This window comes from Hyperolius riggenbachi, chromosome 1 (genome assembly GCF_040937935.1).
Source record: "Hyperolius riggenbachi isolate aHypRig1 chromosome 1, aHypRig1.pri, whole genome shotgun sequence".
In the NCBI taxonomy this organism is placed as follows: Eukaryota; Metazoa; Chordata; class Amphibia; order Anura; family Hyperoliidae; genus Hyperolius; species Hyperolius riggenbachi.
This window is the reverse complement of record NC_090646.1, coordinates 637522663-637550596: the sequence shown is the minus strand read 5'-3', so window position 1 is coordinate 637550596 and position 27934 is coordinate 637522663. Positions and strand designations below refer to the sequence as shown.

The 27934-nt window shown below is 46.6% G+C and overlaps 1 protein-coding gene across 14 annotated transcripts in view; it reads left to right on the top strand.

The window, feature by feature from the left end:
* Positions 1–27934, top strand: part of NEDD4L (NEDD4 like E3 ubiquitin protein ligase) — a 491133-nt gene that overhangs the window by 265034 nt on the left and 198165 nt on the right. For 4 of the 14 annotated variants that reach the window (XM_068251283.1, XM_068251277.1, XM_068251276.1 and 1 more), the window contains exon 1: positions 6643–8342. The exons of 4 other annotated variants lie outside the window; for them this stretch is intronic. In XM_068251283.1, coding sequence (XP_068107384.1) covers positions 7197–8342 — 1146 coding nt within the window. In that variant the 5' untranslated portion in view covers positions 6643–7196. Of the gene's footprint in view, positions 1–6641; positions 8343–27934 lie in introns of those variants that run through there. 6 more of the 14 variants (XM_068251274.1, XM_068251282.1, XM_068251281.1 and 3 more) reach the window with 3 other exon arrangements.

Below are 27934 nucleotides of genomic sequence, written 5' to 3'. Positions count from 1 at the left end.
GTTTTAAAAGAACAGGCAAATGTTTGTGATTACATGGGGGCAGCCATCTTTTTGGTTGAAAAGAGGTGACCGGGAGCATGAGACACAGTTCCAACTGTCCTGTCTCCTGATCACCCCTCCCAGCTGCGCTCGCTAGGCAACAAGAACATCAGAAATCCCATTATGCTTTGCACAGCATCAGGGGAAAAATGCCTGGGAAGATTTATTTGATGGGGCGGAGCTTATCTTCTGTGCAGTTAAAAATGAGGCTTGGGTAAGAAAAACAAAGTTCTGATGCTGTGAAAATGTTAAGGGAACACCAAACCTTTTCAGCTCTGCTGAGTAGATTTTAAGTCTGGAGGTTCGCTTTAAAGAGCCTATTCAATTTTACATTATACATTCTATGGCTCCTCTTCTAACATGAAGTTAATACTTGCCAGGCTTTTCCCTCGAAGGCACTCCTTGAAATCATACAGTGGTGAATTAACATTTCTTCAGTTTGTTTTTTTTTTTTTGTTTTTTTATGTAGAACAGAGAGTTAGGCCTAGTGCACACCAGAGCGGTTCGGCTGCGTTTTGCGATCCGCTTGCGGGTGCGGATCTGCTAGGGTAATGTATTTCAATGGGCTGGTGCACACCAGAGCGGGAGGCGTTTTGCAGAAACGCATACTCCCGGGCTGCTGCAGATTTTGGATTGCGGATGCGTTTCTGCCTCAATGTTAAGTATAGGAAAACCGCAAACCGCTCTGAAAAACGGCACTTCAGAGCGGTTTGCCAGGCGTTTTTGTTACAGTAGCTGTTCAGTAACAGCTTTACTGTAACAATACATGAAATATACCAAAACCGCTACACAAAACCGCAAAACGCTAGCTGAAACGCTGCAGAAAAATAAGAAAAAGCGTTTCAAAATCTGCTAGCATTTTGCGGATCTGCTAGCGGTTTTTGGTGTGCACCAGGCCTCAGTGGAAGAGGCACACCTTACACGAGGGGTGGGTGCTTAGCCTGTAGGTGCTAAGCCAGAATACCAATTCACATAAACAGCCAAATGTAAGCCCAGGCTAGCACACCAGTTTCCAGTTGCAGACAATCCTGTTTTATTGCTTCATCAGCACATACAAATTGTTTCAGGGCCGCGGCGGGTCCCCTTCTTCAGACAGTGTTTGCAACTGGACTTGCATTTTAAAGTTTTATGTAGTGGGACAAATTTGAAATGTATAAAACTCTGTACAAACCATGCACTTTTCCCTTCAGAACTTCTGACCAAGAGAAGTGATTTGATCAGGCGACAAAAATATAGGCCTGTCGATCACCAGTGATGTAATCACAGTGATTCAGAAGCAGAAAGGGATAATACGTAAAGGGGAAAGTGTGCTCAAGTCTCTTGTTAAAGCGGACCCAAACCAAACTTTTTTTTAATTCAAAATATTTAGTTGCACCACTCTGACACATACAAACACTCCTTCAAGCCTATTAGCATTTCAGTGCATGCTTTTCACCCTTCTCTTTTTATAATTAGGGTTATACAGGTGGCAGCCATTAGCAATTCCTCCTTTGCTGGATACCATCTACTCCACCAGTCTGCCGGATTCTGTCCCGGCAATATGAAAGGAAGGGAGGGGTTCCTCCAATAAATGTAAAATATTTTATATTTGTCATCATGCAGCTGAAAAAAAGGCTGCTATTTATTATTATAATTTAGAAAATAGATTTGATTTATGAAATCTTATTTTTTTTATTTGGATCCACTTTAAAGTTGTATGTTCTCTCCATTTCAGAATGCATTTTTCTCCAGAAATGCTGGTTCCTCACAAATCCCCAAAACATACAGGAAAGTGAACTGTCTACCCCTTACAATTTGACTTTTAAAATGTACCATGAGTAGCCTGATGAGTTAGACAGGTGTATGTACATTGGCAAGCAAACAAATAACTAGACTGTGTTCCTTTTTCCTCCTAAAAGAGTTGACAATTCAGGTCTGCAAGTAAAGGCAGCCATACACTGGTCGATTGCCAGCAGATTGATCCCTCTGTGATTGAATCTGATCAAAGGGGGATCTATTGGCTGCCTACACTGCAAACAGATTTTGAATCTATTTCACTGTGAAACTGATTCACAATCTGTGGAGCTGCAGCACCCCCCTCCCTACTCATACATTACCTGATCCGGCTGCCGCGAGTCCCCCAGTGTCTGCTGCATCTTCTCCACGCTCTGTTCTCCGCGCTGGGCTCCAGCTTCACTTTACTTCCTGTCGGGGGAAGTTTAAACAGTAGAGGACGCTCTACTGTTTAATTAAACTTACCCCGACAGGAAGTAAGTGAAGCCAGCCGGAGCCCAGCGTGGGAAAGACAGTGGGGACACGCGCCAGCGAAACAGGTAACTTATTACCGCTAGCGTTGGTCGTGGGACATTTGAACGCCGCTATCGACGCACTCCCGACCTGCTGGCAATCAAGCAAAATCTTCCACGCGGACAGACCGACGGAAATAATAGACTTCGGATGGAAATCGATCGTTCGGTCAGCGTTTGCGCAACGATTTCACAGCAGATTCGATCACAGCGATCGAATCTGCTGTATATCGGCGGGAAATAGTATAAGTGTATGGTCCCCATAAGTTTCTCTCCAGTTGGGACCCAGTCATATTATAGCATCCCTCACTGCTAAGGCCCCTTTCACACTGGCATGTTTTTATTGCGCTGTTACCCAATTTTAATGCTGACGCCAAAGCAATGAAAGTCTATGGGACCTTTTATACCGGATGCGATGCGCCCAAAGTGTCCGATCTGACGCAAGGTCAGCAGCACGTTATGGGACAGCATCTGCAATGACGCACGTTGACCAGAAGTCATGTAAGTCAATGGTAGCGCAGAGATATAAATTGTCGGTACCGATGAGCGGACGTCAATTTTCGTTTACATTTTTTTTTTACTTGCAATAAGTATTTCCACCACAGAAAGTTGGCAGTAGAGCATCTCATTTATGGTGTTTTGGCCCCAAAAATTACATTAAAGGAATACTATCCATACCCAAGTGTTCTAAAATGACGATGTACAAATAATGTCTAAGTAGCTGTGTAAATATTTTCCTACTTTTCATGTTAAATATCCGAGGCAAAAGCTTTAATTTATTGTGTGTAGGATTTAGCTATATTGGGACAAATCAATTGCAGAAGGGGTGTCTGCTTCAATGCACAGCCAGAGTTGCATATCAGACTACTGAGTATTTTTCTCTGAAAGCAAAAACCGTATCAAAAGCTGTTAACAAGTTACATTTCCTCTGCTCTCTTAAAGGGACTCCGAGCTCACGAAAAAAAGAAAAGTTGTACTCACCAGGGGCTTTCTCCAGCCCAGTGCTGGTCGGGAGGTCCCACGCCGGCGTCCTGGCTCCTCTCCTTCTCCCCGCTCCGGTATAGCTGACAGGCCGCAGCCCGGGCGACACTCGGAGTGTCGGGCTGCAGCTTCCGCGTATGACGCGGATTACGTCACACGCCGGCCGCCTCGCGTCATCACGGCGGCCGGCGTGAAAGTACTGCGCATGCGCGCTTTAATCGCGCATGCGCAGTACTTTCACGCCGGCCGCCGTGATGACGCGAGGCGGCCGGCGTGTGACGTAATCCGCGTCATACGCGGAAGCTGCAGCCCGACACTCCACCGAGTGTCGCCCGGGCTGCGGCCTGTCAGCTATACCGGAGCGGGGAGAAGGAGAGGAGCCAGGACGCCGGCGTGGGACCTCCCGACCAGCACTGGGCTGGAGAAAGCCCCTGGTGAGTACAACTTTTCTTTTTTTCGTGAGCTCGGAGTCCCTTTAACACACTTCAGTCAGAAAGGCAGGACACAGAAGCTGCAGCTGTTGGGAGCTTTCTCTCTCTCACACAGTTACACACAGGGTTAACTGATCAAGTGTGAGGGAATTCCTCCTCCCCTCATGGCTCATGTGAAATTATTTTGATAACAGTAAACAGAGGTTGCCAGTGAAATGTATACACCAGTACTTAGCAGCACTTCCCAAACAATTCCTATCTCAATTAAAAAAAATATGTAAATCGATCGTATTCCTTTAACGCTAGTTGACGCAACGCAAGTGTCTACAAAGTTTTTTTCTTTTGCGGTGCGATACTCTAATCGCACTGCACTGAAAACGCTGGTTGCCGATGTGAAACCGGCCTTAGGAATGACAGTTCTAAAACTCTTGATTGGAAGAGAGCTGCTTCTGAGCACAGTGCAGTGATAGATTAAAAAAAAAAAAAAAGAGCTCTGTTCACAATAAGCAGTTTGGTAAAATCATTCTGGACGGTAAAATACCGAATGCGGTATTTTACACTTTTTTTTTTTTTTTTTCCCCAAATTCACAAACTTTTTTCCCTTTATGAGGCAGAAGTTTGGTAATTTACCGAGCAAACCTGCCTCAATTCACTAAACCCTGGTCAGTAAGGGCCCTTTTCCACTAGCAATCACTAGCGTTCAGCGCAAAGTCCTAATTTTTCCCGGCGATTGCGAATTTGCAATGCACTGCATAGCAAAATCGCGGCGAAAAATCGCTCCGCGGCGCGATCGCGATTTAGTTAAAAATGAATCGCAGTAGTGGAAATTTCTATGTTGTGTAGCAAACCCTAACTATATTAAAATCGCTAGAGATTTGCGTTTTTTTGCAATTCAGCATCGCAATCGCCTCTAGTGGAAAAGGGCCCTAAGTGTCACCAGCCTTTTAGCAGGGCAGCAGGCAGGCAGTGAACACTGTGTGTGATTCAGAGGTTTTCCATCCTGTGCATACGGTCATCCCTTTAGATGTGCTGCAGCCACCAGGGGGAGCTCTTCTATGTGCTAAAATGCAAATATGCACATCTGCAGGGATGCTGGGATGCCCGCAGAAATGTCAGTTTTGATACACTGAAAGAACCACCGGCATCCCTGTCGCATCCAATCAGAGTGAGAAGCCGGCTGTGTGGCTCTTCCTATTGGCTGCCAGGCTGTCTGTCAAGTTACTGCATGGAGACAACAGAGGGAGAGCCAGTTATTGGCTGTTGTGGGCTGGAGAAAATTACCAAACACTTTTGGCTGGTAAATGGAAGTGAGGAAATCTTTGTGAATTGACATTTCTTGACATTTCCCGAGGTAGCGCAATTACTGCACAAGTCTGTTAAAAGTAATTTACCTCACTAGTCGGGAACAGTGATTTTCTGTGCAGTAACCGGTTTAGTGAATTGTAACTTGGGAAGATGATCGGTAAAATCATCTGTTTTGAGAATTACCCCGTGCGGTAATGCTTTGTGAATAGAGCCCAATAGTTTATATATTTTAGCTCTCTGAGACACGCTGTCATTGAGCAGAGACAAAACAATGCATATCCTTTAAAGCGGATCCGAAATGAAAAACTAACTATAACAAGTAACTTGTCTATATTTCTTATCTAAAGTTTAGTTTAGTTTACACAGCAAATCTAGCTGCAAACAGCTTTAACAGAATATGATTATTTCTTGTGATACAATGACAGCAGCCATGTTGTTTGTAAACATTACACAGGGGCAGGCTTATCTGCATCTTGAGCAAAAAAAACTAATCCCCCCTCCTCCCCTCTGCCTCTGAAATCTCTGGCTAGTAATAACTCCCCCTCCTGCCCAGACTGGGCTCCCATGAGCCCTTGCTACTGTCTAAAAGTGCCTTGGCTCTCTGAAAACCTGTGGGCGTGGCTTGTGTAGTTTATAGGGCGTTAAGCCCAATCTACACGATACGATTCTTTGTGCGATTCGATTACGATTCTATTTATGACCCGATTAAATCCGACATGTCCGATCAGGATTTGATTCGCTTCAATTCAATCTGCCATTGCAGAACAATGGCAAATCAAATTGAATCGAATCCCAATCAGACATGTCGGATTTAATCGGATCGTAAATAGAATTGTAATCGAATCGCACAAAGAATCTGATCGTGTAGATGGGTCTTAAGAGTATTAAAACAAAGTATTTGGCTTGAGGAATGCCCTATAAACAATAGGAAAGGAACACGATTATGCAATGAGTAAAAGTTCATCTCGGATCCACTTTTTTTTTTTTTTTTTTTTTTAAACCTCAAACCACTGAATATCTTGAAGTCCTTTTTAGCTGTTGGAGGATAGATACAATTGTTTTTCACATCCGTTTTATTGTTCGGTAGGGTAGGAGCGCTAGACTAAAAACCATTGCTTCCATCCTGAAGGAGTTAATGTTCTGAGCCCAGTGAGTGATAGGAAAGGTTCGATACACTCTTAAAGTGCTTCGGAAAAAAGTGTCAGCACTATGAAGACTGTTTAAGAGGTCTAAATTAACGGAGGACCTTACAACTAACACTATCTGTTGCCAACCGCAAGGGAAAAAGTTTCTTTTAACACACTCCAGTGGAAAATTACTAAGTCTAATCTACTGGCCGTGTCCTCCTATCTTTCCTAACCACAGATAGCGGCTGCCCAGTCTTCTGAGCTTGTGGTTGGGTGGTGAGAATCTATCCAGAGAAGTATGTCACTAGTTCCGAAGAAGAGAAGCAGAGCTCCTGGATCCCTGCGTTGAACAAACCGCTCAGTTCTATTTCATTTCCAGTTTAGGTTACCGCGCTAGCAAGCCTGTGGATCGTCTACAGAAGAAAGGGGGGGGGGGGGGGTGTTGGCAATACACTAGGACGGGTGGTGAAGATTACTGTAGCAGAGAGGTGGCTGCGTATTCTCTCCCTCTGCCTTTTTTTTTTCTCCCCCTTGGCAGAAGTGCCCAGCGATTACGATGTGGTTTAGGTTTACAGCAGTTACGAATGGGTTTGCTGCTTTAGTCAACTGTGAAAGCTCTCGCAGCTAGTGCTGCTCAGTTCTGATGGAAAGGCAGCAGCTGGGAAGGTGCTGTGTTCAGACTCCCTGGCTCTTGGACACACAAGAGGAAAAAGAACCTAAAAGAGGGGAGAGGAAAAAACCTTTGCACTGAAGAGGGGGGAAAGCAAGTCACATGACTATAGCCATCCTACCCTATGTCACAGTATGTGGAAGCTCTAATAGCTCTTATCCAGTCATGCCTGGAATGCTGCCTGTCACTTAGGCTATTTCTGCTATCTGTCGCTATCGGGACTACAGTGCTAACAGTTTGGCAGATGGGACACTTTTTCCTGGAGTTTACTTTTTTGATTTTTAACTCCTGGCAGAGCTTTCAGCCCCTCTTTCTCCTTCTAATTCTTTTTTCTGCTTCCCATCATTGAAAAAGGACCATGGCCCACCGGCTACGGTTTCATTTTGGCTCGGGGAGAAGCAACACGGCCCCAGAGTCTGATGTCCTGGAACAAGAGAGGGAAGACGACTTTTTCATGGCATTCCACACGCTGCCGAGGAGGAATGGCTCGCACCCCAGGCACTGCATGGACGACGGCCTTCAGGACGATGGTGGCCTGAAAAGGAGCACCTCCATGTTTATCCCGCAGCTGCTGCAGAACATTGACGAGCGTCCTACCCGAAGTTCCTCAATGCAGATCTCCCTGCAACGTAAAAGCCCAGACGAATGTGAGAGTGCTGAGTTTTCCGACGAGGGGCTTTCTTGTGGCTTTGCAGACTTCAACGAGCGTTACATTTCAGCTGTGAGGAAAAACTCATCTTGTCTGAGCAGTCCACGAGATACGCCTGGTAATTCTCCTCCCAGGCTACACGAGTCAGACGGGCTACAAATTAACGGAGCCACCGCCTTCCTCTCGCAGTCACCTGTACGACGTTTTGGGGAGCAGAATGGAAATATGAACTACGCAACAGATGGGGAAGAGGAGATCACCATACCGACCAGCAGCAAGAGCATTGGTGGTCTGAGGGTGAAGAGCTTCAGTCACAGCAACGGTACGGACGTTCAGCAGGTGAGGTTGCTGCCTCCTCGACAAGAAGGACAAAATGGTTCTGACCCAGAGCCAAGACGCTGGTCTTTACAGCATCTCCCGGACAACTCAGGTAGTCCCGGAAAAAGGTGTTTTGTATTCCAGCTTCAGCAATCTCAGACGACTAACTCTAACATATCGGGAGAGTATAATTTCGGGTTTACAGGCACAAAAGGAGACCGACTGGTTCGCTATCCTCGCATCAGACTGGAAAGGAGTACCTCGTATCCGCTACAGCCGAGAGCAGAGAGACTCAATCCCGTAGAGAACGGCGTTATTAAAGATGGTAGACCTTGCAGTAAAGACTCAAGTGAAGACTTTCCAAATGATTCCAGAAACCTCCCCTCACCAGGACATGGGTGCTCATTTGAAATTCGGCAGGAGCAAAATGGAAGACAACCCCATTTTAGGATTCTTTTGACACGGGGTGGTGAAGAGCAAAATGCAGATCAAGGGCAAAATAAAGCTAGAAATCCTGTATCCCCTTCTACACATACGGTAAGATTTCAGCATCTTTATCTTTTTGTTGCTTCTTTATAGTTTTTCAACATCCATCTGTTGACAAGGGAGTGAGCTCTTTATCCAAGCTTGTCTGGGGACGGTTTGGCCCTTTCAGTATTTACATTCATGCATTTATGGTGAAGTTTACTTGTCAATCAGGATGATCGTATTAAACATGAACTTTAGCATGGTTGGATAATCAAGTGCTCCTCAAGCATCAGATTTTTGGTGGCCAATATTAACGTGCCAATGAAAAACCTGTCTAGACTTTATCTACGGCATGCATGCGTTTTTGGATTGTAGAATAGTTTTGTCTCCTAGCAACCAGTCAGTATGGTCCTTAAAGGAACGTTCCCCCAATTCTGTCCTCAAACCCCACCAATACATGTTTTGTAGGAAACCACCCATATTCACTGGTGATGTATAGCAAGTACCTCATCAGAGCTTAACCTATGGATTTCCACAAAACATGCACTGTTGCACGGCCTTGAGGGCAGGGTTTGAAAACGCTGCCTTAAAGTGCACAATGCTTCAGGATTTAGGATTTTCTGAGTCTGAATGAACAGAAAGTAAGGTAATATCAGGACTTATGGACACTTCCTTCCTGTTTCCACAAATTTGTTTATAGTTTGTACAAAGAAAGGCCTAAGAAATCACTTTTAGAAGGCTTAAAACTGTGCACTATCCCTTTTCTGTGCATATAGCTATCGTTACTGGCAAGACGGCAGCCCCCATGTTGTCAAGAATGACTGGCAGAAATTTGCTGTGGGACAGCAGTGCAGAGGTAGATAAAAATGCATTTTTAAAGTGAGCCTCCAGACTAAAAATCTACTCAGCAGCACTGAAAAGGCTTGGTGTTTTTTTAACAGTTTCACAGAATCAGAACTTTGTTTTTCTTACATAAGCCTTATTTTTAGCTTTACAAAAGCTAAGCTCCACCCATCAAGGAAAACTGCCCGGGCTTTTTTTCCCTGTTGCTGTGCAAAGCATGATGGGATTTCCTATGTCGTTGTTCACGTTGCCTAGCAACTGGGAGGGGTGATCAGCACACAGGACAGTTGGAACTGTCTCATGCTCCCTGTCACCTCCTTTCAACCAAAAAGATGGCTGCCCTCATGGAATCAAACATTTGCCTGTTCTTTTAAAACAGGGTGGGTAAGAGATTATATTATCTATTTTAATTAACAGAACTAATGTAATTTAATGGCAGTATGTTTGTTAGGCTGAAGTTCCTCTTTAAATGTGCTTGATATGTACTCTAAGTATATGTCAGCTTCCGTATTTCCTCTTACCTAGGTAGGGTAGGCCTTTAAACCTGACTGGTTGCTAGGAAAATAATAGACACCCGTTCCCCGATCCAGAAATGCCATCACACATGGAGTCCTTTGAGGCTCTGCAATGTGCGGTTGATGAGAATCATTACAAGAAGGTCTTGCTATATATGTCCGGTATGTTCCATGAACAGGAATTCGTCACCAGTGCACAGACAAGCCTAGATAACATGATAAAGAGAATCTCCTCTATACACAGACACTGGGTGTTGCGTGTTCAGGTTCTCATGAAAGATGAGTGCATAAAGAGACAGGCCTGCCTTATTTTACAGTAGTTTGCATGCTGATTGTCATTGAGAGGAGAATCCAGGAGATGTTCCATTCTGTGGGAACCCAATTGCAATTTGCCAAAAGACAATCAGTTTCAGTAAATTGCCATTGCCCCGTACATAGTATTGTATTTATAAAGCACCAATGTATTATGCAGCGCTGGACATTAAGGTTACAGACAATATGTAGGGGTGACATACAATAAGACAATACAGGAATAGAAGAAAAACCAGATCACACAGCACAGTATTAGTACAAGGTAATGCTTAGTCACTGGATGGGAGCATGGAGATTAGGCAAGTCGAGTTCACTCAGATCCATAGGATGGGTGTACAGCAATGGAGGTGTGTGAACAGGTAGGAGACATGAGGAGGACCCTGCCCAAAGGCTTATAATCTAGAGGGAGAGGTAAGGACAAGAAAGGTAGGGGACCAGCGTTCAGCTGCGAGTTTAGTACACTAGTGAGGGGGGATAGGCTATAGAGAAAAGTTGAATTTTGAGGACATTGGGACATTTTATACAGGTGCTGGTTTTGTTACAGGGTTATATATCTTGTCAGGTGTGACCATCCCCTTGTCAGGATTTGACGTTTTCCAGACACGGTCAACCTGAATTCCAATTCTTGTGAACCTTCTGAGATCTGAATAGATGGCCACAGACATGAAAAAAGAGGCCTATGCCTGATCAGCAGTCTTTCAGTTGCCATGACATGCACTTTAAAGGAAACCTGACGTGAGAAGTATATGGAGGCTGACAAATGTATTTCCTTTTAAGCAATACCAGTTGCCTGGCTACCCTACTGATCCTCTGCCTCTAATACATTTAGCCATAGCCATAGATCAGGTGTCTCTGCCATTATTGTCAGATCTGACAAGATTAGCTGCACACTTGTTTCTGGTGTCATTTAGACACTACTGCAGCTAAATAGATCTATAGGGTAGACCAGGTAGCTGGTAAAAGGAAATTAAGATGGCAGCCTCCATATACTTCTCCCTTCAAGTTCCTCTTAAAAAATAAGGTATTTGATGCACCTAATCTTCTCTCAACGTCTCTGTTGAACTTCTCTGTGGATTGAAAAAAAATTGTTGGCGAGTTCCCCAGTGCCAGTGTTGGTTCCTTTTAGTTACAATTCTGAACTGTATTGTATTATTCACTTAGACATCCTGATTTTTCTGAGAGAGGCATATGGAGGCTGAGATTTCCTTTTAAAACCCAGTTGCCTTTGTGTGAACTTTAATATTGGAAAACCGTTAACCAAAACCAAATGGCGTGCGGGGAGCATTTTAGATAACTGACCACAGCATTTTAAAATATGCATCTTTCTGCTCACCAGGCTGAACCAAACCAAGGAAATAAATATGGCAGCCTCCATATTGCTCTCACTTCAGTTGTCGATTGTCACCATAAAAATTTCAACAGCAACTGGTCTGAGTATATTAACCTCCTGAGCGGTATGGACGAGCTCAGCTCGTCCATCACCGCCGGAGGCTGCCGCTCAGGCCCTGCTGGGCCGATTTTCTTCAAATAAAGTGCAGCACACGCAGCCGGCACTTTGCCAGCCGCGTGTGCTGCCTGATCGCCGCCGCTCTGCGGCGATCCGCCGCGAGCAGCGGCGAAAGAGGGTCCCCCCAGCCGCCTGAGCCCAGCGTAGCCGGAACAAAAAGTTCCGGCCAGCGCTAAGGGCTGGATCGGAGGCGGCTGACGTCAGGACGTCGGCTGACGTCCATGACGTCACTCCGCTCGTCGCTATGGCGACGATCTAAGCAAAACAAGGAAGGCCGCTCATTGCGGCCTTCCTTGTTTATTCTGGGCGCCGGAGGCGATCGGAAGAACGCCTCGGAGCGCCCTCTAGTGGGCTTTCATGCAGCCAACTTTCAGTTGGCTGCATGAAATAGTTTTTTTTTTTTATTAAAAAAAACCCTCCCGCAGCCTCCCTGGCGATCTCAATAGAACGCCGGGGAGGTTAAGTGATAAAGATGCTGATCCTGCATTCAAAGCTTTTTCTGCTGTTACGGTTTGGAGTTATCACATACCTTAGGAGCACTGAGCACTGGCCCTTTAATTGCCATTGCCGTCAGCTAGCACAGGGATAGAGGGAACCTATGGCTCGGGAGCCAGATGTGGCTCTTTTGATGGCTACATCTGGCTCACATACAAATCAGTAACAAAGAATCGAGGTCGGCACTCCACTGGCGATAATAAACTTGCGTTTATTGGAAAAGTTGCAAACACGACATGTTTCGGGGTCACCCCCTTCCTCAAGTGTACATACAACCCTGACACACAGTCTTCTAATATACTCCAACCACTTAAGTGCACCACACCCTTCAAACCAGGACACACCCCTCTGGTCACCTGACCAAGGTGATGTCGTACAGATTAACCCCTTAGGATCAATCCATACATCAATACTTGCTGGGCACTACACATATGTCTACCCAGAAAAACACTAAGGTAAACATGAGTGAAAGCATACATAAGCCTAAGCAATGGCACAGCAATTCCAACCATATCAGCAATATCAATTGAATGCATTGTTATAACATTATACAGAGACTCACAGACCCAGGGATACGACATGTTCCCTTTCTCCACCGCCCACCACACGATGACACTCATCATGACCTAGGGGAGAAACACATCATATGGCAATCATCAGCAGAGAATACATTATATTCAAACTCTGACACATCACAGGAAGCATTTTAAACTAAACATGTCGTTTAAACCCTTGGGGCTCACTGAATCAAGCCTCCTCATCCATCTTGCCTCCTTCTGTAGCAACAATCTATCCCTATCTCATACGGGTGGAGTGGTGAACCATTGAGTGTCTGAGCACCGGCGGACCAGGTGTGTGAAGCCTGGGAGGTTGAGGACCCCGGCGATCTGATTTTTTGCATCACATACAAATCAGTAGGGTTGATGCACTGAGCTACACTGCTCAAGCAGCGCAACTTAGTGTGGCAGTGCAAGTAAAATTTTCAAAGTAGGCACACTACTGCTGTAGCATGCACTGCTAACTCACTCACGCTACCCCAAAAACGAACAGCTGCTCCAACTGTCCCACTCTGGACCCTGTCAGGTCCTGTGACTTTGTAGAACGAGATCCCCACACTCTTGACAGGCAGCCTATTGGGCCAAAGTGCGGGGATCACGTCCTACAAAGTTTATCAACCTCCCAAGTCAGCTTGATAATTGTACAAGCTGTTAGTCAGTATTTCTCCTGTCTGGCTCTCAGGGAAATTGCTGATGTTGCTGAAACCCAAGAGAAGCTTCCCGACACTTCCGCTGCCCGGCAGATCAATTGTATATACATCTCCATGGCAACAAGGAAGTGAGACCTACTGTCCCAGTTTAAAACCTATTGTATGGCTCTCACGGAATTACATTTTAAAATATGTGGCATTTATGGCTCTCTCAGCCAAAAAGGTTCCTGGCCCCTGAGCTAGCAAAACTGTTGCATGCTGTTTTTTTTTTTTTTTTTTTAATCTATTTCTCCTCTTCCCTTTATTTCCCCCTCCTTCTAGTGACATAAAACAGTGCACTTCCTAGTATAGACCTCAGTGGGAGTGTCTGAAGACTCTGGGAGGAGGGCGGGTAACAAATACACAGTTAGCAAGAGGAGAAAAGAGTGAGGGAGGAAATGTCAGGAGGTCAAAGGTAACCAAGATGGAAACTGTCTAGAATAGGATTCTCTGCTTTTCCTTTATAAAATTCACAGGAATCATAATGTGGACAGTGCAATACATCTGTTATGTAAGTAGAACTAGTATTTATCTACATTATATATGTGTTTTTTTATTTAGGGTAACATGGGTGTCGCTTGTTCTTTAAAAGAAACCTAAAGCAAAATGTGCTGCCCCATGATGTACTTACCTGGGGCTTCCTCCAGCTCCTTGCAGCTGACATGTCCCACACAACATCTCCGCTCTCAGCCGCCAGGCCTGTGTCCCCACCGGTGCAGATGCCGACCTCGAGGTCCTCCTTACTGCGCCTGCGTGAAGCGCCGCTGTCAGTCAAGTCCAAGTTGTCCGCAGCATACTGCGCAGGCACATAATTACTGAGCCTGCGCAGTACACTGCGACAACGTGGACTTGATTGACAACGGCGCAGTAGTGGTCGGCCTCTGCACCGGCGGGGACCCCAGGCCGGTGGCTGTAAGCAGAGATGCTGCAAGGAACCTGTCAGCTGCAAGGAGCTGGAGGAAGCCCCGGTCAAGTTTATCATGCGGCAGCACATTTTATTTATGCTTCCTTTAAGTCAGTTGTGGTCATTTATAAACTGCCAGTTAATACCGTTTTTGTAAACGCATACTCTCCTAACCTTGCACCCGAATGCCCCTGATTTTTTTTTTTTTTTTTTTTGTCTATGCGCAGCCCACACTACACAACAGAAAAGTGCTATTGTTGGGAGGCAAGACAGGCAGGGCAATGGCGCACTCATAGCACTACTCCTGCCGTCAGTCAGTTTCAGGGCCCTTTTCCACTACAGCGTTTGCGATTGCTTAATCGCAAAACCGCAAACCGCTAGTGATTTGTCAAATCGCTACAGTTTGCTTTTAACATAGGAATCGCGGTAGGTCATTTCCACTACCGCGATTCGTTTTTGACCGGATCGCGATCGCGCGGCGGAGCGATTATTGCCGCGATTTTGCTATGCAGTGCATAGCATAGCAAAATCGCGGCCGCGAACGTCGGGGAATCGCCGGTAATTGCGATTCAGCAATCGCTAGCGTTCAGCGTGAACGCTAGCGATTGCTAGTGGAAAAGGGCCCTTACTTTGTGTGCATTCCGTTACAAAGTGACCTGTGAGTTGGTGATGAGCATTCTTTTTGTGTCGGGTCTGCAGTGTTAGCAGATGACTCCACGTTTTGAGTAGGAAGCTCGCTTAGAATGTCCTCTGATCACGACGTGCTGGGCGGTACGCCATGCTGCTTTGACTCTCTGGCCGGAATTGAAAGTTCCTCTTGATAAATACTCTTTGGAGATGACATTTGGACGTCCTGCTCGTCGTGTTTACTTTCCCTCCCATCTGCTGCAGCGTAAAACTAAAGAAGGAGCTTTCCAGTGAACAAGTGTTTATTCTGAGTGCGTCTGAAGGAGCCGCAGCACCTCCTTGAAAAGCCTCTTATATAGACAAGAGATGCAGCGCTGATAAATGAAGAATGTTGCTATAGTCACGTTGCTGCTCAGAGCTTTTATAGGTGTTCTATGTAATGTGCTGCCCAGTGATTGGGCGCCGGGATCACTAGTGCTCTGCGATTGGCTGACCCCCATACTGTATGCACAGGGCAGCACGTGGGTTTTAATTATGGTAGCATGTATTATTTTAAACCTGTAATGGTGGAATGACTGAGAAATAATTTTTTTCTTAATATTCCTGTTAAAATGCATTTAGAAAAGAATAATTCTTAGCAAAATGTACCACACCAAGAAGGCCTAATTGGTGGCGGAAAAAACAAGATGTAGATAAATTCATTGTGATAAGTAGGGATAAAGTTATTGGCGAATGAATGGGAGGTGAAAATTGCTCGGATGCATAAGGTGAAAAACGACTGAAGGCTGACGTGGTTAAGCTTGTTGGTGTATTTGCAGGCAGCAGTACGTTGCTCAGCCCTCCTTGGCCTCATTCTTTCCATATTGCATGTGTTTTTTTGTTTGTTTTTGTTTTGTTACATTTATTAGTCTGCCTTTTAGCCGGCCAGCATGTTGTTGAGGCTTTCCGCTCGTTTTCTGTTGCTATCAGCAGAAAACCTGGTGAGCGCTGCCATTGTAGCAGAACCACCGGCATTCGCCTGCTCTGCCTGATTCCCACTATCTAGCCGCGATGTTCCCAGCCTAACATCTTGATTAAATCGCGTCAAACTCCAGAGAACAAAACTGTTTGTGCTTGACAAGCTGTGATTGCAGATAGTGCTGATCTGATAGAGAAAAAAGTGCTCCAAAGACCTCGTACTCAGAGGAGAAATGCATAAGAATGCACTGAGTCACACTGATGTGTAGGCAGCCAGAGGACTCCTCTGCTATGCTTGTTCTGTGGGTCTTTCATCGCAAGGGACGGGCCTATCGTCGCAAAGGACAGTGCTTTGCATCTCATGCTGCCTAGTCGTGATTCCCAACGAATGTGTACATATAAGCATATAAAGGCGGGCCCTAAAACCTGCAATTGGATCGGACCTGCTCACCGTGCCCTCGGCCATGTTCATCCACCAGGTGAATCCCTAGACTCTTGGCAGAGCAGGCCTCAGCTGGCTAACCCAACCTAGAGCAGCATAACTTGTACAGGGCTTATTTTCACATGTGTACACTTTCCCTTTCTCTGCTCACACAAGCTAGCTGCTTCTGCACACTAACCAATCATCGTGTCACAGTTCGCAGATCACCGTAAGGAGATTGTTGTGCGCTGCAGCTTAGTAGACAAGCTCAATGAGATGGAAATATTCTGGGTTTGCAAGAAGCTGGAAACTTGGCTACTGCATTTGTCTGGTTGAGTTCGACCTGCATGCATTCTGACCTGTTTGACTGAGCAGATTGGTGCAGGAGTAGCAGGGTTGACTGAGCAGCTTGGTGCAGGAGTAGCAGGGTTGACTGAGCAGCTTGGTGCAGGAGTAGCAGGTTTGACTGAGCAGCTTGGTGCAGGAGTAGCAGGGTTGACTGAGCAGCTTGGTGCAGGACTAGCAGGTTTGACTGAGCAGCTTGGTGCAGGAGTAGCAGGGTTGACTGAGCAGACTGGAGCAGGAGTAGCAGGTTTGACTGAGCAGACTGGAGCAGGAGTAGCAGGGTTGACTGAGCAGATTGGTGCAGGGAGTAGCAGGGTTGACTGAGCAGCATGGTGCAGGAGTAGCAGGGTTGACTGAGCAGCTTGGTGCAGGAGTAGCATGGTTGACTGAGCAGATTGGTGCAGGAGTAGCAGGGTTGACTGAGCAGCTTGGTGCAGGAGTAGCAGGGTTGACTGAGCAGCTTGGTGCAGGGAGTAGCAGGGTTGACTGAGCAGCATGGTGCAGGAGTAGCAGGGTTGACTGAGCAGCATGGTGCAGGAGTAGCAGGGTTGACTGAGCAGCATGGTGCAGGAGTAGCAGGGTTGACTGAGCAGCATGGTGCAGGAGTAGCAGGGTTGACTGAGCAGCTTGGTGCAGGAGTAGCAGGGTTGACTGAGCAGCTTGGTGCAGGAGTAGCATGGTTGACTGAGCAGATTGGTGCAGGAGTAGCAGGGTTGACTGAGCAGCTTGGTGCAGGAGTAGCAGGGTTGACTGAGCAGCTTGGTGCAGGGAGTAGCAGGGTTGACTGAGCAGCATGGTGCAGGAGTAGCAGGGTTGACTGAGCAGCATGGTGCAGGAGTAGCAGGGTTGACTGAGCAGACTGGAGCAGGAGTAGCAGGGTTGGCGGAGCAGCATGGTGCAGGAGTAGCAGGTTTGACTGAGCAGACTGGTGCAAGAGTAGCAGGGTTGACTGAGCAGCTTGGTGCAGGACTAGCAGGGTTGACTGAGCAGCTTGGTGCAGGAGTAGCAGGTTTGACTGAGCAGCTTGGTGCAGGAGTAGCAGGTTTGACTGAGCAGCTTGGTGCAGGGAGTAGCAGGGTTGACTGAGCAGCATGGTGCAGGAGTAGCAGGGTTGACTGAGCAGCATGGTGCAGGAGTAGCAGGGTTGACTGAGCAGCATGGTGCAGGAGTAGCAGGGTTGACTGAGCAGCATGGTGCAGGAGTAGCAGGGTTGACTGAGCAGCATGGTGCAGGAGTAGCAGGGTTGACTGAGCAGACTGGAGCAGGAGTAGCAGGGTTGGCGGAGCAGCATGGTGCAGGAGTAGCAAGTTTGACTGAGCAGATTGGGGCAGGAGTAGCAGGGTTGACTGAGCAGATTGGTGCAGGAGTAGCAGGGTTGACTGAGCAGATTGGTGCAGGAGTAGCAGGTTTGACTGAGCAGACTGGAGCAGGAGTAGCAGGGTTGACTGAGCAGCTTGGTGCAGGAGTAGCAGGGTTGACTGAGCAGCTTGGTGCAGGAGTAGCAGGGTTGAGTGAGCAGCTTGGTGCAGGAGTAGCAGGGTTGACTGAGCAGCTTGGTGCAAGAGTAGCAGGGTTGACTGAGCAGCTTGGTGCAAGAGTAGCAGGTTTTACTGAGCAGACTGGTGCAAGAGTAGCAGGGTTGACTGAGCAGCTTGGTGCAGGACTAGCAGGGTTGACTGAGCAGTTTGGTGCAGGAGTAGCAGGGTTGACTGAGCAGCTTGGTGCAGGAGTAGTAGGGTTGACTGAGCAGCTTGGTGCAGGAGTAGCAGGGTTGACTGAGCAGCTTCGTACAGGAGTAGCAGGTTTGACTGAGCAGACAGGAGCAGGAGTAGCAGGGTTGACTGAGCAGCTTGGTGCAGGAGTAGCAGGGTTGACTGAGCAGCTTGGTGCAGGAGTAGCAGGGTTGACTGAGCAGCTTGGTGCAGGAATAGCAGGGTTAACTGAGAAGCTTGGTGCAGGAGTAGCAGGTTTGACTGAGCAGCTTGGTGCAGGAGGAGCAGAATTGACTGAGCAGCTTGGTGCAGGAGTAGCAGGGTTGACTGAGCAGCATGGTGCAGGAGTAGCAGGGTTCACTGAGCAGATTGGTGCAGGGAGTAGCAGGTTTTACTGAGCAGATTGGTGCAGGGAGTAGCAGGGTTGACTGAGCAGATTGGTGCAGGGAGTAGCAGGGTTGACTGAGCAGCATGGTGCAGGAGTAGCAGGGTTGACTGAGCAGCATGGTGCAGGAGTAGCAGGGTTGACTGAGCAGCATGGTGCAGGAGTAGCAGGTTTTACTGAGCAGATTGGTGCAGGGAGTAGCAGGGTTGACTGAGCAGCATGGTGCAGGAGTAGCAGGGTTGACTGAGCAGCTTGGTGCAGGAGTAGCAGGTTTGACTGAGCAGCTTGGTGCAGGAGTAGCAGGGTTGACTGAGCAGCTTGGTGCAGGAGTAGCAGGTTTGACTGAGCAGCTTGGTGCAGGAGTAGCAGGTTTGACTGAGCAGATTGGAGCAGGAGTAGCAGGTTTGACTGTGCAGATTGGAGCAGGAAGTAGCAGGTTTGACTGAGCAGAGGAAGCTCTGCTTCGGGACATTTTCCACACATGACTGCATGAAGGCACATCGCATACCAAAACTTGCATATCATCCAAAAGAATGAAGAAAGCTGTCCATTTTTGTTTTTCCACAAAGCTAGTGGAAAAACTGATATGACATAAACTAGCCCAATTAACAAAAGCTATCTGTTCAACATTGTGGAAAAAAAATGCACAACAAGGGTTGTAGTGTAAGTGAGGCCTTGAGGAACCCATACAGCAGTTGATGCTTTTAATAGATTGGAGGATAGATCCAATAAAGAATGAATCAGAGAGCGTGTGTGTGTGCCGATCTGGGTAACTGCCAAAGATTTCACTGGAGAAACCTTATTGTTTATCTGATTGCCCCGCCTTTTTTGCGCCACCCAACATAACTAACCTAGGTTGAGCAACTACCATTTATAACCACCTTGCAGTTATTTAAAGCAAGTGTGGCCCCAGGAACAAGGGACGTTAAAACCTGCTGCTCCTGTTGTCCTTTCATCCTTGATAAAGAGAGGTAAGCGATATCCTTTTAAAGAAAAATATTTCTTTTCAGATTTCTTCCAAGAGTTCTGTAAGCTGTAACATTGTCTACTTCCTGCTTTCATGGAAGCTGACAAAGGGTTAACATCCTGTGTTTACATATTAGCTGTGCTGCCGAGGACTGCTGAATTTCTGTGCTCAGACAACTGAGGGATCAAATTACACTTCTGCTCCAGTTTTAGAGAAGAGTCTGACTAATTCCCCCTCATCTTCAAGTAATCAACAGGATTGCTGGTTGAACTCAATGGACGTATGTGTTTTTTCAATCCAACTAAGGGATCAAACCCACCAGCAGCCTTTTCTAAGTGCTAGTGATTTGAAAAGCTCTTGCTAATGTAATGTTATGGGTGTGATCCCATTAGAGCAGGGGTCTCAAACTCAATTTACCTGGGAGCCGCAGGAGGCAAAGACAGGATGAGGCTGGGCCGCATAAGGAATTTCACAATCGCGGCGCATCGCCGCCTCTGCCCGCCCCTCTCTCTACCTTCACAGAGAGGGGTGGGGAGAGGCGGCGATCCGTGTGGCGATTGACGTCAGGAGGGGCAGAGCTGAAGCTGAAAGCTCTGCCCCTTCCAGGAAATGCCGGCTGGATTGCCCCGGGCGATATGGGGGCTCTGCAGCCCTCGTTTAGCGGCGGGGATGCGGCGGATTACTTGGGAGCACTGAAGCGAACTATAAGGAAGCTTTTGCCGGCGAGGGCCACAAAATATTGTATCGAGGGCCGCAAATGGCCCGCGGGCCGCGAGTTTGAGACCCCTGCATTAGAGGGATGCGATTTTATAAAAATTGCATTAGCAAGAGCTTTTCAAATCGCTAGAGCTTAGAAAAGGCCCAGAATTGTTCACCTAGTTGGTTCCAGGCCTCACTATGTAATTGTTTTATTGATCAGGAAACACTTTTTTTTTATTATATAGTTTGGTACACAGCTTCAATTTTGATTGCCCAATTACTGGCCTGTTTTATTCCTCCAAGTAGTATGAGGAAAGCAGGAATTTTGGGCCTCTGCAGCAAATAGACCATTTGGGTGCTGCCATAGGCCCTAATGCAAATATTGGCTGTTGGGTGCCAAAGGCAAAAATTTGGATGCCCAACCAAAACTTTTTGTTTTTGAAAATGTATAGTTTTTGATTTTTTTTTTTTTTTATTTTATTAAAATTTTAAAATTCATAGTTTTTGTTGTAGTATGTACGTTATTTGCGACGGGGGTAGCGATGTTGGGGGAGGGGGTTAAAGTTAGGTCTCGGAGGGTGGTTTTGGGATTGGGGATCAGGAAGGGGGATTTTAGGGTTAGGCATCAGGGAGGGGGGGGTTTAGGGTTAGGCATCAGGGAGGGTGGTTTTGGGGTTAGACGTCAGGAAGGGGGGTTTTGGGGTTAGGTGTCAGGGAGGAAGGGGGGTTTAGGGTTATGCCTCAGGAAGGGGTTATTCGAACGCAGATAAAAATGAAGAAATGTTTTAAAAATTATTAGACGATATTTTGATATTTCCACTTCACCCCGCGCCCTTTTTCCCTCGTCCCCTTAATTAATGTATGCAAATATACGAACCACCTCCTTCATGTTTGTTCTCATGATGTTCTGGGTGGAGTTCTTCCACAACCATGAGTGTAGCTTTGCTCCTTTGATCACAGGTTATGAGCTGAAGCTGGCACATTGGAGCTTGTCCCAGAGCGGCAGCACAGTTTCTGGGCTCACTCGCTAGACAGGCCGGCAGCTGCTTCTGCTAAACATCTACAGGGGCGTCTGAAGTCCTGCAGCTTCCAAGTATTTATGACCTTTCAGATACCTTCTGATTTAGTCAGAGGCCTCTCAGAGCAGCAGTGCAAGATAATCTATGGAAGCAGCGTCCCACATTTCATCAGACCAACAACAAGAAGGTTAGATATGTTTGCTTATAGGATTTCTTCAGTGGAAACTTTGGCCGTTACCCAGAAACATGTCAATGGAAAGTGCCTGTGCTCACCACAGAAACCAACTGGATTCCAACTATGGACAAGCAAATATTGTCATGTGGCATGCGGATACACAAAGAAGGCCTAATTAGCCAGGTGCGCGCTGCCTGTGATGCAATGGTCACATGTGAACCAAACTTGGAGCCTACATATAATGGGCATTGGGGAATAACAAGACGTACATACAAAAAAAGACCTAGTAATTTGGGCGCTCAGTAATGCCAATAGTAAATTATCAGCATTTAACCCCTTCCTGACCACCTAACGCCGATAGACCTCGGGAAGGTGGCAGCCTCAGGATCGCCTAATACCAAAAGGCGTCAAGTCCTGGGGCGGAGTTTTACAGGGGATCTCGCGCGCCTATGCGCACGCATTCCTGGCTTGCGTGGCGGAGCTCAGCTCCGTCATCAATTTACCAGCGGCGATCGCCACTAGGAGGCTGTTTACATTGTAGAACGCTGGGATTTACAGCAGCGCTCTACTGGGGACAGCCTTGTCACTCGGAGAGGCTCCAATCGCGATCCCCTCTCATAGGGCTAATGCCTGTGAAAGAGGATCTCCGTGATTGGCTGGCGGAGAGAGGGAGGAGGGAAGATTTAGCAATATTTATTAGTAAAAAAAACACACTAAAAAAATTAAACAGGGCACCAGCGATCAGAGCCCACCCTCAGAAAGCTCTGCACCAGCGATCAGAGCCCACCCTCAGAAAGCTCTGCACCAGCGATCAGAGCCCACCCTTAGAAAGCTCTGATGGTGGGCAGAGAAGGGGGGGGGGATTAATTTGTGTGCTCAGTAGCGAGTTCTTAAAGCTGCAGAGCACTGTTTTAAAAAATAGCCACTAGGGGGGTGTAAGCCTATGGTCCTGAACTGGTTAATACTAATCTTTTACCATAGCTAAACCTAACTCCATTCTCATACCCCACCCCCAATACCTAATCTTAAGCCGTGCCTAAATACCGACTAAAATACATTGGCCCCAATTAGTCCACTTGCCACATGCGCCCAAATTGACTGCTTCCAATAAGAAGGGCCTTCAGAAGTCCGGCATTAGGCTAGATTTGTACTACAGCACCAACTGTTTTATGTAGCATTAAACAAAGTTAGACAACGTAACAAAGCAGACATATGCATGAATACATGATCAGAATTCTTTTCTTTCACCTGGGTCAAGCCTGGTATCAGATTTGGCAGGTACAGGGCTGTGAATATAAATACAAAACACAATAGCAGCAATCTTAATAAGATGCATTAAAAACTGTGTTTCAATAGACAGTCTTCCATACAACAGCCAGTGGCCACAGCCTTAAGGGTGGAATAAGGGGTGGGGGAGGCAGGGCATGGGGGGGTGTTCAGGTTGACAGCAGAGGGGAAAAATAGTTCCTTTGCCTTGTGGAGATGGCCTGAAACCTGCGGCCAGATGTCAGCCGACTGAAGAAGTGGTGGCCTGGGTGCGAGCGGTCGTTGGCAATCTTCATCACTCTGGAGCGCAGTCTGGAGTTGTAGAGGAGGTCCAGGAATGGAAGAGGTTTCCTGATGATCCTCTCCACTGATCTGATGACCCTCTGTATCTGGTATCTGTTGCTGTTGGAAGTACCATCATATCAGACCAGGATAGATAAGCAGAGGACAGACTCGATAGTGGCATAGTAGAAGCTCGTCAGAAGCTCCTGAGCCATGCTGAACTTCTTCAGTTGGAGAAGGAAGACTATCACGCATTCCTGGAGAACATTTAGGTGCAAGGCTCGGTTCATGAAGTCAACGGCACGGTGATCAAGTAGTCCAGGTAGTTTAGTCATGCAGTGGGATAGGTGGATTACAGAGTAGGAAACACGGGGCAGAATCCTGCCCCAAAGGCTTACAGACTGTTCCTAAGTTATCTACAGTCTGTTTAGACATGTCCATCTTGAATTTATCTGTTTTGGTAGTGGAAGGTAAAACGACCCTCGTGTGCACTTACACCGCATGGAAAATGGATATTTCCCAGTATGTCACTCAGACAGCACCTCTGAATGAGACTTGTCTCACTCAGGGGTGCTGTCTTCATGAGTACTGGAAAATACGTTACTGTAACTTTGGTCTTTTGTAGATGGTACCCTTTGCAGTTAGTGACAATGGCCACCAACTGGTACCAAATTATACCCAGCAGACTGCACGTACCCAGCAGACTGCACATTGGATCTGCTGAGTCTGTACAAATTGCTAATTCAGAGTAGTGTGGCTATGTGTGTACACTCATAGAAAGTGTGTATGGCCTTGTTTGTCCTCCAAATTCCCATATATAAATGATAGTTGCTCAAACCTAGCTTAGTTATGTTGGGCAGAGCTGGATCATCCACCATTGAAACCTAGGCAGTTGCCTAGGGCTTAATTTTTACAATAATTATGTATAAATGATTTAGTCAGTGTTTGCCCATTGTAAAATCTTTCCTCTCCCTGATTTACATTCTGAGATTTCACATGGTGACATTTTTACTGCTGGCAGGTGATGTCAAAGGAAGATGCTGCTTGCTTTTTTTTTTGGGCAGTTGGAAACCGCTGTTATTTCCCACAATGCAACAAGTCTCCCACAGGACCATGGTTCTGACATCACACTGTGGTAGGGGTTTCACCAAAATATCAGCCGTCTACAACCCCCTGATCAGTTTGTAAAAAGGAATAGATTTATCATGGGTAAGGGGGTATCCGCTACTGATTGAGATGAAGTTCAATTCTTGGTTACGGTTTCTCTTTAAAATGCACCCCAATAGGCTGTGAGCATCACTGGTAATTTTCTGTGTGTAGCTGAGGCAGGGACGGAAGGGTCTCTGCGTAAAGAATAACGCAAGCCCAGCACAATTCATCATGTTTAAGAGTCTGGCCGTAGGTGTGGGACAGGCATATTGAACCGGATACGTACTGCAATATGTATTCCACGTAGAGCACGGACCTGAGTATGACTGATTCCCCTGTCATTGATAAACGGGCAGAGCAGCAGCTGCTGAAACCGGAGCGGCCAATCAGTATGACAGCATTTCATGCATTCTTGGCTTTCTGTCGCATGCTTCCAGTCACCGCCTCTCACGCCTCTCTGCTGTGCCTTTCCGTAACCTTCCTGACACTGCCAGGCCTCCTTTCTAGAAGGGTCACGCTTTGACAAGCCTCTTATAACTTATAGAACTTTCTCCCGGAGGTGCTGTCATCCGGTTTCCATTGAGAATTGGCTTGTGGGGTGTCTCTGTCAGGTGCTGCTGTAATACGGGCGCATCAGCCAGAATAAACACCTAATTTGTTAAAGCCCTACGAACCCTAGAATCGACCAAGGCAAAATCTTAAAGGTGGCCATACATCATGTGACTTGGCCGCCGATCGACCATTGGATTTGGTTACAGATCTCTCTCTAATCAGATTCGATTAGAGAAAGATCTGTCTCGAGGTCAAACAAAACAAACACAGAACATTTATATTGCGCTTTTCTCCTGGCGGACTCAAAGCGCCAGAGCTGCAGCCACTAGGACGCGCTCTATAGGCAGTAGCAGTGTTAGGGAGACTGGCCCAAGGTCTCCTACTGAATAGGTGCTGGCTTACTGAACAGGCAGAGCCGAGATTCGAACCCACAGGTCTCCTGTGTCAGAGGCAGAGCCCTTAACCATTACTCCATTCAGCCATTCCGCCCAAACATATTCTGATGTGTATGGGCACCTTAAAGAGAACCAGAGGTGGGCAGATGGGATGCAAAGGCATGTTCTCTGCCTCATAACATGCCTCGGTGTCCCCACATCGCCGCTCTCAGAATCCCCCACCTCCGCACTATAGCCCTCGGAGATTAGCAATAATATTTGTCACTATCTCAGAGGTTAATATTGTGGAGAGGAATTCCCTGTTCAAAACTCCTGCCAGGGGCATTCCTGCAGGGTTTACAGAGCTTCCGTTGGGCAGATTTTTCTCCCTGGCCACGCCCCCTGCCACTCCCCCACCTTACCTGCGTGCTGGTGCAGCGTATCCAGGGAAAGTGGGCCATTGCAGCATACATGAGTGAAGGGAAGCAGCGGTTTTTGTGGCTACCTGACCCGTTCAGTGCTGTGGATCAGGTAGCTTTTTTTTTTTTTTTTTTTTTCGAACAATCCGATAAAAAGCTCTTTAAAGCAATCAGAATAAGTTAAATATAAACAATATAAGCAAACTGGACAGAATACTGATTTAATTTACAAAATATGATCGGAATTGCAGCTGGCGGCAGGTCAATCAGGTGTAGCCACGTTGAGTAGGAAGATCCTCGACTACATTTCCCAACATCCCCACATTACAATAGAAACCATGTACATGAGGAGGTAGGATTTAAAAGGTTTAGGTCTTTTCTATTTTCTTGCAACATTCTACGAAGAGGAAATAAAAGGCAGAAGAGGTATTTCTATGGGAACAGGTGCACAGTTGTAAGCAAGCAGAGCCACACACATTTTTTTCTTTTTTTTTTTTTTTTTATTCATTTTCCAGTGTAACACTAATGTTCCCTAATTAACATGGTTGCTTTTAGAATTGGCCTAATTCATTTTTGGATTTATTTTGAATAGAATGAAACCTGCTGCCCAAACAAAACCCCTTGCTTACAGTTCAGGAGTTTTTCATTGGATCATGAAGAGAAGCGGCATATAGTCATCTCTTTTCTCTTTGCTTCTGTAGAGAATCTCAGTGGGAAAATGTACATAAACTTTAAAGTGTACCAGAGCTGAAAATTAAAGATTTTATAAATACCTGGGACTTCCTCCAGCCCCATCCGCCTGGATCGCCCCCATGCCGCCATCCTCCGCTGCCCGCAGCTACGAGAACCTGGTCCCTGCACTTCCATCAGTCGGAGCCAGTCTAGCCTAAGAGAAGTGCGCGGTTTCCGTATCTCTCCAGCAGCTGCTGGAGAGATACGTAGAGGGCGCACTTCTGCGTAGGCTTGGTACGATGACGCCAGTGACGGGATTTCAGGTTCTCTTAGCTGTGGGCAGCGGAGGATGGGGGCGTGGGAGCGATCCAGATGGATGGCTAAAATTATACTTATCATGCCATATGTAATCACTAGTTGGGCACATAGCGTGCTATTAGCGCCAGTCTACGTCTGTAGCGATTGCATGCAATCGCTAGAGGGCAAACGTTTGGAGACCCCAATGCTGTATAAATGCATTGCTAGGCAACAACATAGCGATGCATCTATACAGCGTTGGGTCCCCGAGCTGTCACCATTATCACATCTGATCACTACTGGCGACAGCCAAGTGTCCACAAATCTTATGTCAAAGTATAGTTAACACGGGGTTAATTAGTTTGGGGGTTAAAATGTAAAAAAACAAACTTTTATTTGTTACACTGTCACTTTAAAGAAAACTCTTGTTTCCCCCCCCCCTTCTGGAACTTTATGTGAATGACTGCTGCGCGCACACGCATGAACACGGTAACGGTTTTCAGTGCTGGACGTAAGTCTCACATCCAGGAACCTACAAGGTAACTAATTTGGACGTGAGACTTGTGTCAAAAAATCACAAGCGGATGCAATTAGTCTGTAGAATAGGTAGGGATGTGGTTGGCCTGTTTAAATCCAGTTCCTGATGGCCTAGCAACCAGAAAGAACTGCTTGTGAATGCTCAATTTCTCCTCTGGCCTCTAGAGGGCATATTATAGTACAGTGATGCTACTCAGTAGACCTCTCTGAAATATGCACAAGAAGGCTGTGACAAACGGTGCCCCCTAGCTTCCAGAAGCTTCCTGTCACTTGAAAGCTTGATGTCTCCACCCCCAGGATATCAAGGATAGCTTGATACTGGTTCTGGGTGCTCTTTCTGCCAAGTAGGCTTTTTATGGGGTAGGAAAGGGTTAGAAACAGTATTTTTACTGATTTCTGTACTTTTTTGTAAAAACATTTTCTCTTTTCCTGTCCTAGCAGGATGTGAGGAAACACTAAGCGTGACAGAAGTAATTTAAACTTTTCTTTCCTAGGGTACAGAGTGGACAACTCTGTCAAGTTTTTGTTGCTCTTCCTAGGACCTCCAAAGTTACCTTATATACTTACGTATAAGCCTAATTTTTGAGCACAAAAAAGTGCTGAAAAGTTACCACCTCAGCTCATATGCGAGTCAGTGGAGCAGAACAGATGGTGGAGCAGATTTTGTTACCGGCAGAGGAGCGTAAAGACCATGCACTAGATTGTGCGCTGCTTTTGACAGCAGAGTGCGCTGCTCAAGACTACCTGTGTCCCCTGGCTTGTGGAGCGGAGCGTGCAAGCACCGTGTCAGCGGTGCAATGATCAGGGATTTTTCTTGTGTGGCAATTGCTGTATCTCCTATCTAGGACTCAATCTAGTGGCATCTTTAGACACAGCCAGATGTACCCCAAGGTTGATACAGCTATGGGGACGGAGGCTAACTTGTACTGGGGACAAATCTGGCTACTGTGGAGGGGGCTATACTGGGGAGGGGGCTTATACACG